Source organism: Dromiciops gliroides, chromosome 2 (assembly GCF_019393635.1).
Source record: "Dromiciops gliroides isolate mDroGli1 chromosome 2, mDroGli1.pri, whole genome shotgun sequence".
Classification (NCBI taxonomy): domain Eukaryota; kingdom Metazoa; phylum Chordata; class Mammalia; order Microbiotheria; family Microbiotheriidae; genus Dromiciops; species Dromiciops gliroides.
Window position 1 is genome coordinate 398,262,775 of NC_057862.1, and position 12,877 is coordinate 398,275,651.

At 44.3% G+C, this 12,877-nt stretch overlaps 1 protein-coding gene across 1 annotated transcript in view; it reads right to left on the bottom strand.

Moving 5' to 3' along the window:
* The window catches only part of GNAO1 (G protein subunit alpha o1), a 265,161-nt gene that overhangs the window by 37,073 nt on the left and 215,211 nt on the right, over positions 1 to 12,877 (bottom strand). Inside the window, exons 5-6 of the mRNA XM_043983866.1 lie at positions 3,720 to 3,848; positions 1,590 to 1,719 (exon numbers count right to left, since the gene is read on the bottom strand). Coding sequence (XP_043839801.1) covers positions 1,590 to 1,719; positions 3,720 to 3,848 — 259 coding nt within the window. The remainder of the gene's footprint in view (positions 1 to 1,589; positions 1,720 to 3,719; positions 3,849 to 12,877) is intronic.

Below are 12,877 nucleotides of genomic sequence, written 5' to 3' on the forward strand. Positions count from 1 at the left end.
CAGGGCAAAGATCATCCTTTTTGATAGATGAAGAAAATGAGGCACAGAGAGGTTGTTACTTATTCAAGGTCACACAGGGAGTAAATGAAAGAATCAACACGACCTCAGATCTCTTGACTCCTGGTGCAGGGCTCTTTCTCCCATACCATGCTATCTCCCTACCACACCATCATCAGACACATTAGAGTGACCCATCATCAATGCTGGCGGGGAGCATGTAGCTATTCAAGAAAGGAAATGGCCTATTTGCTCCTCATTTTGAAGACAAATGAACAAAACAACCACCACCATCCCATAAAAGTACAAATCATGTCATCCCAGTTCTTGTCTTACCCCTGACCATGCTTTCAGAACAGCCAACTCTGCATTGTGATTGTCACTTGCATAAGGAACTCCCTGTGAGGAAAATCCCATTTGCCAAATGCAGATCAGCACTTTCTCTGTGACTTTTCATCTTGGCCAGCACAGCTTGCCCAGAGTCACATAGCTAGTAGGTTTCAGAGGTGGGACCTGAACTTAGGTCTTCCTGGCTCTGAGGCCAACCCAGGCCGCCACACTGGCTCCCCAATGCTGATTGAAGCAGGCAGGCCTCTGGTTGAGGGAGGCTGGGTACTCTGGTGGGATATGGTCTATGAATGGACTTTAATGACTAATTCACAGTATTTTGGTGACAGGCAGCTTTGCCATCTGTGAAACTATAGATGTTGCTCTAGACATGGGAGTTCTTCACCTTTTTTACATCACAGATCCTTTGCCAGTTTGGTGAAGCCTATGGACTCCTTCTCAGAACATTTTTTTTTAATACATAAAATAAAATACACAGAATTATAAAGGAAACTAATTATATTGGTATAAAGTTACCAAAATATATATTTTTAAAAAGTTCATGGGTCCCAGGTTAAGAACACTTGCTCTAGATTAAGGCTGGTACCAGAGGGTACCAAGTAATTTTCTTCTGACTAGAACATGGGCCACTTAAGGTGGTTAAGATCAAGTTTCAACAAATACCATGTTCATTAGTCTAGAACTATCTAGAATAAAATACTCTCTGAATTTTCTAATATCCCACAGTCACCAGTGGCTCCCCTTGCAAAGTCTAAGAGGAGATGACTGTGGCTATGGATTGTCGTTCCCATTTTATTTTCCTTATTTGCCTATAGACTGATTTCTTTTAGGTCTTGGCAAATTTCTTTTTTCCTCTTTTTTTGGGGGTTAATTTCTTTCTGATCAACAATGTGATTCAATGGCAAAGTGTTTGTTTCTGAGGCCTGACTTCTTTTAAAAAATCTACAGGAGATTTAATGGAAATCAGGCCTTCCTGAGTGTTGCCATCTTTCCCCCTCGTTTTTGGCATTGGCTGTTACATGGTGATTCACAACCAGTGGCCACTGTCAAACAGGAACCAGAAATCTACAGTGTTCCTTAACTAAAGGCATCCCTGGCTTGGGTTCAACACTAACTGAAACTGCCTCTTCTGTCTCCCCTGCCTCCCAGGTTCAGATTCTGGAGCTGACCATGGAGAGCTTACCCCCTAGCCAGGATCCGACCTCCCACCAAAGGCCAACATCCTTCTTGGTGGGGGCACTCACCGTGGTTTCGTCTTCATGGAGCACCTGGTCATAACCACTCAGCGCGACACAGAAGATGATCGCTGTGACATCCTCGAAGCAGTGAATCCACTTCTTGCGTTCAGATCTCTGGCCCCCGACATCAAACAGCCTGAGAGAGAGAGAGACAGATAAGGGATGACTCAAGAGGTGGGGGCAGCTGCAGCATTTGGTCACTTTCTCTCTATGCATCTCCAACTTCACCTTCCAATGATGTATATCTACGGGAGGAGCAGACAGGAGACTGAGAACTCTTGACCACATTCTTCATAAACAGCCCAAAGAGTGGGCACTAGGTAACAGGGCCTGTCTTAACAGTAATGGCAGGGCAAGCAGGCTCCATTGTGGAGGACGGCCAAGGGAGCCTTGGTTCATGGCTTTAGGCCTTCTGAACATGAAGCAGATTATTGGGCTGTAGGGCAAAGTTGTCCATTCCTTAGGCCAAGAACATGTGTCCTCACCAATAGTCCTTGTGAACTGGGCCAATAACCCCGTTCTCCATGGATCATCAAAAGAGCCCTGTTCCTCTGACATCAGCACCTTCTTCTGGGACGTCTCCGAAGCCACAGGCCTGCATGTGGACTTCCCAACCCCCTGCCTCACCTCCTCAGCCCGAGGCACGGGGATTTAGACATCTAATGTCAGTTAAAGAACAGAACTGTCAGGATCTGAAGAATCCAGGCTGGGAGAACAGGGCTACACAGAAAGTGGGGCAGCATCTGTTTTGTTTCTTCCTTCAAGACTAAGAGGGGGTGACTCCGCACCCCCTCCGCAAGGCCCTTCCAAAGAAAATCTTTCCTCTTCTCAGCCAGCTGGGGCAACATTCAGGGCACTTGGGAGCCCTGCCCTTTATATCTGCCCCTCTCTCAGGCTATATTCCTTTCTCTGGATTCTCCAAGGGTTGCTCTCCAGAGGGGCCTGCTGCTCCTCCCCCAATGTGGTCAAGCTAGACTCTCCAGGACCTTCTCAAAATATCTGGGCTTGTATGAGTCCAGGAGGAGGCATCTCTTTCTCAGGAAGCAGACAATAGATATTTTTCCTCTCTCTCTCTCCTCCACCCCCATTCTGCTCAATCCATTGAAATGACTACTTCCTCTGCTCATAGGGACTTGATCTTCTTCCGCCGGAGCTTAAAGTCGCCGCAGCATTTCTTGAAACCACATCTGCTGTGCTGCCTGCTTTTGTTCCCTCTGTCCACCCATACAAATCCTACCCATCCTTCAAGGTCTGGCTCATGGCCCACCCCACCTTAGCTTCCTATCATCACTTCAGCCCAAACCAATTTCTCTTTTGTCTGAAGATACTTCCTGGGCCCTTGGCCTACCACAGAATCTTAAAGTTGGAAGAGACCACAGTGTCCATCTACTCTGGTTGGTACCCAAGCTGCCATCTTGCTTCTACCTAAAGACCAACCTTCAGGGAGGGGGAGCCCCCAGCCTCTCCAGTCAAACCATTCCACTTTGGTCTATCTCTAATTATCAGGAAGTTTCTCCTTACATCAAATCTAAATCTGCCTCTCGCTAACTGTTCCCTATTGCTCTTCAGCCTTATGAGGCTAAGCAGAACAAGATTAACCCCTCTTCCAAAGAATAGCCTTCCAAATACCCAACCATGGATATTATAACTCTTCAGAATCTCCCCTTCTCTAGGAGAAACACCTCTCCCTCTCCACTTCCCCCTCTTTCTTCAAACAATGTTCATTTTATATTCTACCCTGTACCCCTTAACATACAAGGCCCCATAGTCTCTGATTGTCCCATGTATGTAACTCCTACCTCTGTGACCAGGCTTCTTGAGGACAGACTCCATATCTGCTCCTTTTCTCCCCCCGCCCCCCCCCCCGCCTCTGTACCCAGCATATAGCTGAGAAAACAAACAGCATTTGGTCCACGCTAAGTGATTTAAATGGCAGTCTTGAGCCTGTGCCCCATTATGGAGGAGGAGGAGGATGAGGATGAGGAGAGTGAGGTTGGAGCATCTCCTTAACACTAGCTTGACTTGTATTGCCCTGACCCCCTTCAGACATGAAGTTAGTCCTTGTTCATCTGGATGGTCCATCTACTTGCCTTGAGACACTTTCCAAATACAATGGGTATTTTCCATTGACCTCACCTGAAGTGGAGGTTTTTGAATGTGAAGTGGGTTTCTACAATGCCGGTGGTTTTGACCCTGGTTCGGAGGATGTCTTGCTCTGTGGGCTGGTAGTCCCCAGCTCCAATTCGATCTAAGCTGTCTAGGTAGCTGGGGAAAGACAAAACATAAGAGGAACATGAATGCTTATGTACGATGACTAAGACACTCTTAGAGAACTCTTTGAGCACTGGACCCTCCCTCCCTGGATCCCTCATTGCTTCAGTCTCCCTTGTGTGTCTGGGAACTGTTCAGAATTGCCCTGTCACCTCTATGCAGGACCAGCTCAGCTGAACGGATGGTCCCAGGCTGTTTGCAGTCTGCAGGTTCTTACTGGACCAGTAGAAACAAATCTCCCTCTCATCAGTGGAAGTGACCTTCATTACTTTGATACCCAGCTTACACACATCCTTGGCTTGAATTTTCCTTCCTTTAACAATTTCTCATCCTCCTAGTCTAATGTTTCCTAGTGTCCTACTCCACATTCAGCAGACCCTCAGCACTGCCAATGGAAGGGAAGCTGATTGAGGACAGGAACGGTTTCATCTCTGTATGGAGTGTCTAGCATATAGATGTTTAATAAGTTAAGTGTTGACTGATTGATTGATCAATGATCTCATGGCTGTTCCTGCGAGAATCCTAAGCTCAATCTTCCCTTGGGGTCTCCCACAAGACTTATGTGCTTCCTTCTAAGACACTAAATATGTGATAATGTGGATTTAAGTCTTTCATATTTTTAACTAATCTCTCTAGGTTCCCTGAGGGCGGGGACTTTGGGTCTCTCCCTCAGCACCCAACATAGTTGCTAAGCTCATAGTAGCTCATAGTTTGTTGAATGAAGGAGTGTCTAAGTATGGTGTAGCCTCCCAAGAGCTTTGTGCAGTGCAAGACTTAGCTACCAATATTCAACTAGACAAAGGGATTTATACTCAATTTTATGATACCCCATATACTACCTTTATTTCTCACTGGTAGAGAGTTGTACTTTTGTTATTCCACTAGAAATGTCCCTACAGACACTGGGGATGGGGTGTTATTTGAAGACAACTTGGTTGAACTCTCTTTCAAGATGGTGGGAATCCTTTCATCTTTTTTTTTTTTTCGGGGCTATGGGGCTTAAGTGACTTGCGCAGGGTCACACAGCTAGTAAGTGTCAAGTGTCTGAGGCTGGGTTTGAACTCAGGTACTCCTGAATCCAGGGCCAGTGCTTTATCCACTGCGCCACCTAGCCGCCCCTCTTTTCATCTTCTTGAGACTCTTACAGATGGGGAAGAGAGACAAAAGCTTGCTTTGTGTCTTATAGGAAGGAGGACCAAGGCCCTTATTTCTTGGGTCCTTAAGACTTTGGAAGGGCTCAGACTTGAGGCAACAGAAAGTCATGAATGTAGGATGGCAGGAAGACATGGACCAGATAGACCAGAGTATGCTAGAATTTAGACCCTAGAAGTCATGCAGGTCATGCACTCATTTTATACATGAGTTGCAGGGGTAATTTGCTTGAGGTCACACAGGGAAGTAAATAACATAGTGTAGGTATGAATCCAGGTCCTCTGACTCCAAATCCAATGTCCTTTTCATTAAATCATGCTCTGTACAAATAGGTTGAACTTCTAAGCCTTAATAGGAAGAGGCAAATGGCTCCTTTCCCTGTAACCACGTCCAATCACGACTGAAATGCCTCATCAGCCTGAGTTCTCAGCTTTTTTTTTTTTTTTTTTTGCATCAAGTCTCTAAACTCAGTTGGGTTTGGAGGATACTTATCTCTCTGCCTACCTATCCACCCAGGATGTTGTAGGATTCATTTCTTTCCCCAGGTGCTTCTCTTTTTTTTGTTGGTCCTTTGACTCCATTCCACAACTGACCCCATTGTGCTCTCCCAGGGCAATCCCTTTGGTGGATATAAGTGAACCCATGTAGCAGGGACATGGGATGCTGACCCCTCTCCCACTCCTTCCAGGAAGTCTGGCCCTCCAGGGTAGAACTTCCTGTTCCAGAGCTATGATACTATGATAAGGATAAAAACTGGTCCCAGCTGCTTCAGGCCTACAGGCAAGTGCATTAACTCAACTTTGCCTTTAATGCAACTCATAGTTGTTCATCCAACTACTTCCTATCACCCTACTGCTAAAGCAGGGGATTCTGGGCACCCAAGGGCACTGCCTAGGAGGAGAATGAAGATGGTTTGGGAAGGTCAGACTGAGTGCCCTCAATAGCCTGGGGCCCTGCACAGGGATTGCAGAGTTGTTCTTTTCTTAGTTTTCTTAGTCTTAGTCTTGCAGTCTTAGTTTTCTTCTCTGATATTTAGCCTTTCCTCCTAGAGCTGAGTGTAGCTCCCTCCTCCTCCCCTTCCTAAGTGAAATTTTCTCATCTTCTTATGGCTTTTATTCTTTGTCTAAGTAATCTGATGAGCGCATTTGACTAAGATGTTAAGGGGTGGGGGTAATGTTATCTCTCTCAGGAGCACATACAGTGAATATCTAGGTTCCCAATGTGTCTCCAAGAGACACACCTCTAATGGTGGGGACCTCACCTGGAGGGCCAGTGGGGTAGGTATTTGGGATCAGGGTGAATTTCTTGGTAATCTGCCAATCATATGATACGCTTAGTGGTACCACCATGTTGTGGACAAACTGGTTCTGCTCTGGGTCTTCTTCTGTTTGGGAGAAGGGGGAAGGAACAAGACATTCTCGAATTGTGAATGGGGTATGCTAGGAAGGTAGCATGGCACAGCAGAAACAGGGCTGGATTTAGAGTAAGAAGACCCTTGTTGGGGGCAGCTAGGTGGCGCAGTGGATAAAGCACCGGCCCTGGATTCAGGAGGACCTGAGTTCAAATCTGGCTTCAGACACTTGACACTTAACTAGCTGTGTGACCCTGGGCAAGTCACTTAACCCTCATTGCCCCACTCCACCCCACCCCCCCCCCAAAAAGAAGAAGAAGACCCTTGTTCAAGTCTTGGCTGTCTTTTACCATTTGTGGAACTTTGGCCAAGTCCCTTCTATGTTCTGGTCTTCTGTTTCCTCATGAGGGAGTTGGACAAGATGGCCTCTAAGGTCCCTTCCTATCGTAGAGCTATGATTCTGGGATAAGGATAAAAACTGGTCCCAGCTGCTTCAGGCCAATGGGCCAGTGCATTAAAGGCAAGGTGGAATTGTAGTTGCCAAGAAAACTTATGACCTTGGAAAATAGCCTTTGGCAAGAGCCTGGAAACCAGTAATAACACAGTCAACAACAATAATAACAGTTCATGTTTCTGGAGTGTTTTAAAAGTTTATGAAGTGCTTTTAAAAAACCACCACCCTGCAAGGTAGGGAGTACAAGTATTATTAACCAATTTTTTTTTTTTTGGTGTGTGGGGCAATGGGGGTTAAATGACTTGCCCAGGGTCACACAGCTAATAAGTGTCAAGTGTCCGAGGTTGGATTTGAACTCAGGTCCTCCTGAATCCAGGGCTGGTGCTTTATCCACTATGCCACCTAGCTGCTCCCTAACAACATTTTATAGGCAATGAAATGGAGTCATCTTAGAGAGGCATTGTGGTGTAGGGGAAAGAGTTCTTGACTTGGAGTCAAAAGACCCAGGTTCAAATCCCAGCTCTACTCCTTAGTATGCATAACCTTGAAAAAGATAAACTAACCTTTCTGGACCTGTTTCCTTTTCTATAAAATGAAAGGGACTGGATATCTTTTAATATTCCCTTTAGCTCTAACTTATAATGCTAAGTACAGAGTTCTTTTCACGACATTATGTTATTCATTATTACTTTCCCAGTATCCTGGCTCCCTTTTATTGTGACTTGCCTAGATCAGTGATGGGAAAGGTGTGGGAAATATGGGGGCAACATGGACTTTGGGGAGGGGGTGGGGCGGTGTGGAAAAATGATTGAGCTAGGGAAAAAGTATGATTTCCTTTAGATAGCCAGCTTGAAGGTGCCCTCCTCTGGAGGGACTGGTGCTACTCCTCCCTCGGAGAAAGCCAAGAATGTGGGTGGAGGGGGGCCAGGAGAAAGAGAATCTTTCTGGTGGCTTAACACAGTGCTTAGCACATAGTAGGCACTTCAATGGTTTTTGATAGATTGATTGATTGGCCTTCTGGGGAGAGGGGTGGGCCTTAGTCTGTGTGTGAGGAGGGTCACTATAGCACAGAGGCAAGAACCCTGCATTGGGAGACAAGAGGGCATGGCTCAGCTTCTGATTTTGTCACTTACTTCCTGCATCTCAGAATCAATGATTTAGTTGGGGCATCAACACCATCGTTTTTCTAGATGAAGAAACTAAGTCCCAGAGACATGCTTTGCCCAAGGTCACACAGGGAGTGGTGACAGCATCAGGGTTTGAACAGAGGTCTTCTGAATCCAAATCTAGCCCTTTTTTTGTGTGGTTTTATTTCACTCATTTGCCCCATTGCTGCCTCACTCTGGTCTCAGTTTTCTTCTTTGTGGTTGGATTAGATGATGTTGAAATCCCTTCTAATTCTAAAACTGATCATTCTATGAACCCCAGTGTTCTGTGTGGTTTATTAGAACCATAAACTCAGCAGATACAAAGGGATGCTGGAGAGTAGGTTTCAAAATGTCCTTTCCTTGCCTGTGAATGAATGATTTGGTTCTGAAACCACACATTAAACAAACTGCCTCAGGCCTCTGAATCTTTGATTCCTTTTGCCTGGGCACAAAGGAACTGAGACATCATCACTTCTTCCATTCAACTCCCAATCTGGTCCTGTTCATTAGCTGATGCTAACAGGAGAACTAATGCCTCCTGATGTCTCTCAGATACCAGCCTAACTGAGCAAGTGGGAGTAACTGAGGCAGAAAGGACGGTCGTAAATGGTTGATAGATATCTCATGGCTCAGTGCTGAAACTGTACAGGAGCTCCAGAAGATCAGAGCTGGTCACTTTAAGTGCCTTGAGAGCAGACACTGGTCCATTTTTGCCTGTATCTTATGGGCTGCCTAACACAGTGTCTGACATATAGTAGGTGCTTACCAAATGCTTGTCTTTTAGTTTTAGGTTTTTGTTTTTGTTTTTGTTTTTTTTGTGGGGCAATGAGGATTAAGTGACTTGCCCAGGGTCACACAGCTAGTAAGTGTCAAGTGTCTGAGGCCGCATTTGAACTCTGGTCCTTCTGAATCTAGGGCTGGTGCTTTATCCACTGTGCCACCTAGCTGTCCCCTCTAAATGGTTGTTGATTGATTAATTGATCCTGAGAGCAATGGGCTGGAGAGGAAGCTGGTACTCTCTGTGATAACACTGATGCTACAAATGAAGGGAGAGGCTGTATTTTGGGAGCCTGTCCCCCTTCAGGGGGTCACACATATCCTATGAGCTCAATGGTTCTTCCTAGCTCTAAATCTTATGAGTCTATGATTATATTGATCATATGATCCTAAGATTCCTGCCTCCTTAGAATAAAGGTTGCTATGATGAATGTGTGGACCACCTGGATTTGATGGAACTGCCATATTATCAACCAGGATTTTATGAAACCCTGGATTAACAGGAGAAAAAAAGCCCTTTGACTGAACTCCAAACTGAATCCAGATAGCTAGCAGATAAGTCCTTATCTGCTGACTTCTTTCCCCAGGATAGTAAGTCCCTATCTTGTAAAAACATCTGGGCATCCTTGTCCTTGCCAAACCCCTTTTTGGGGAATCATATAATTTTATTATAGTGTTTCCATTAAGTTGAACTATCAAACTGATTGGTATTTCCTACATACTTGTTATAACTGAAATTGTTAAACTGATTTGCATTAAGTCCATTCTTGTTATAGTATTTGCTTTTAGGTTGATTTGTATCCAGCTAATGAAACTGATAACACCTTGTAACCAGTGAGCAAAGAAACCTTCTATACCCCCAGAAAGAGGGAATCTTTGAGCTCCTTCTTTGGAAGGGGTCTCTGAATGATTCCACATGCATCTTTGTTTTTGGGATAAATAAACTGGGACTATGTTTTTTCTATCTGTCTCTGATCTGGTTTTTCCTGTAGGAGACATTATGAAAATAATATTTTATCTGATCTGTTTTTTCTGTAGGAGACAAATACAAAACCAGAATTTGACAAGGTTTACCTCATTGAATATAACTGATAGACTCTTGAAAGGTTATATGTAAAATGAATGCTTAAAAATATGGAACTGTATTTTGAATGAATACCCTAGAAGGGCTGGGCATATAAAGGAAATCTGTGGTCAAAACCAAAACCCAGACCAAAAAACATTTAGTAAAAACACCATATCCCCTTCTTTCCCTATTGAGCAGTAAAGTCTTATGGTCAGAGCAGGGTAGGGCAGCCCTATAGACAGAAGGTCTTTCTTTCTTTGCTTATAAAATCTGGCCTTTGGGATCTGGCTCACAGATCTAGAGCTAGAAGGGCCATTGGAGGTCATCTAGTTTAATGGTCCCTTTTTTGTTTTTGCTATACTTTTTTTTTTTTTTGGTGAGGCAATTGGGGTTAAGTGACTTGCCCAGGGTCACACAGCTAGTAAGTGTCAAGTGTCTGAGGCTGGATTTGAACTCAGGTCCTCCTGAATCCAAGGCCATTGCTTTATCCGCTGTGCCACCTAGCTGCCTCACCAATGGCCCCTTTTTTATAGAAGGGAAAACTGAGGCCCAGAGTGAAGTAAATAGCTCACACGTGTAATATCAGCAAGCAGGAACATAGCTGAGATTCAGAACTGGGCCCTCCTGATGAACTGAGGACGAATGGGTCTAGACATTTTTTCTTCTCTCTCATCCCTGTCCTAAGATACACACAGGAAGTTTGCCAAACAAAGAACAAAAGGAAGGCAGCCCAAGGGAGTAGAAAGAAACCTAGCCTAGGAATCAGAATTTGGCAGTCCTGGCTCTGTCACAGTCCTGCTGTGTTATACTCGGTAGGCTCCCTGCCCTCTCTGGGCCTGGTTTTTTTCATATGTAAAATGAAGATCACTGAAGTCTCTTGAGCTCAGACATTCATTCTAGGATTCAGTTTTCTTTTCTTTCTTTTTTTTTGGTTTGCTTGAAAGTCCTCTCCCATGCACCACCTGGTGGCTGGACATAGCACTAACGCTACCACAGGCCTCCCAACAGAAAGAACCTGCTGCTCTTGGAGAGTGGCTGAGCTCTCTAGGTGGCAGGCAACACTGAGTGATGTGCTTCGCTTGGGGCCTTTTTGGACGTGGAATGTCTTGTTTATATCTTTCTTCTCTCCTTTATGTCCGACCTGCTCTAAAAGAGGTGCCAGGCTGTGGAGTTCCTTTCCCAGGCAGGGAACTGGGGAGGTGAGCACCTCTCTTTGAATGAATGAATCAATGGAATCATTGCATTTGGAGTCAGGATCCTGGGTAGCTAACTCTCTGAGCCCCCTCAGCACTCAGCTTCTCAGCCATTTACCCCCTTCCCAGTTTTGAGGAATACTTTAAATATTTTTATTTTGTAAATAATTCTTTTAAATGATAAATTTTATAATTACTTTTATTTATGTAACAGCTAAGGGCTCATAGCAAAATCACCGCACACAAAGCTATAGTATAATATAAACTGTAAAGTGCTATTAAACTGTAAATGAGCTATTAAATCATAAAGAGTAAGGAATCATGATCTAGCAGAAAGAACAGGAGACTTGAAGCCACTGAATTCAATTAGCTTCAAGAGCTGAATCCAAACTCAGACACATCCCTGTTATGTGACTATGGACAGCCTTTGTGAGACTCAGTTTCTTCATCATAGAATGGGCATAATCACATTTACACTACCCTCCACAAGGCTGTTGTGAAGAAAATAACTTTAATAGAAATACAGAAACACTGAATCTCAGAGTTGAAAAGGCACCTCAGGGGAAATGGAGTCCAGTCTGTACCTAACAAGTGGTCATCCAGCCTTGGCCTATAGTGAGGGAAAACCCATCATTTCAGAAGGCAATTTTAAGCCTTTAGAGTTTTTTTTTTAATTTTTTATTTTTTGCAGGGCAATGGGGGTTAAGTGATTTGCCCAGGGTCACACAGCTAGTAAGTGTCAAGTGTCTGAGGCCGGATTGGAACTCAGGTACTCCTGAATCCAGGGCTGGTGCTTTATCTACTGCACCACCTAGCTGCCCCAAGCCTTTAGAGCTTAAAGCACTTCAGAAATGTAAGATATTGTCATTGCTATTTTTTATAATAAAATCATATTTGAATAGGGCTTTATACTTTCCGAAGCCCTTCCTCATGCATCATCTCATTTGATCACTACCTCAGAGTAGTTCTACCCATAGAACTCCTGTGGAGTTGAGCAGCTAGGGATTATCTCTATCTGATACATGAGGAAATTAAAGCTTAGATAGGTTGACTTGCCCAAGGTCACACAGCAAGTCAGTGACAAAGCCAGAAGTAGAATCCAGTCTCCTGTCATCGGAATTTAATCCATTAGAATAATAGCTCTTTGAGAGCAGGGACTCATTTTTTCTATTTGTATTCTTAGCACAGCACTTTTCACACAGTAACCACTTAATAAATACTTTACTCATTCACTTCAAGAAACATCTTTTTTTTTTTTTTTTTGAGGCTATGGGCTTAAGTGACTTGTCCAAAGTTACACAGTCAGTAAGTGTCTGAGGACGCATTTGAACTCAGGTCTTCCTGATCTGAGGGCCAGTGGTCTATCCACTGTACCTCCTAGCAGCCCCAACAAACATTTATTAATAACCTATTAATAATCAAGGCATTGGGGGGCAGCTAGGTGGTGCAGTAGATAGAGCAATGGCCCTGGAGTCAGGAGTACCTGAGTTCAAATCCAGCCTCAGACACTTAACACTTACTAGCTGTGTGACCCTGGGCAAGTCATTTAACCCCAATTGCCTCATTAAAAAAAAAAATAATCAAGGCATTGAGCTAGGTGCTGGTAATACCATGACAAGAAGGCAACCCTTAGATCTGATGTGAGGAAAGACTAGGGATCCTTGTGGAATGTTATCAGGGGCTCTGAGAACTGGTCCCAGTTTTCCCTAGCTGGCCAAATGGCTTCTGTAATGGTGTTTCCAGAAAGGCAGCCACTCTGGATCCCAGAAGCAAGGAAACTCTCTAGGAATATGACTGTGGTTATTGTCAATGCCAGGGGAAACGCTGAAGCTGAGCTCCTGTGCTTTCTTTTTGTTTTTTTTTTTTGTTTTTTTTTTTTGTT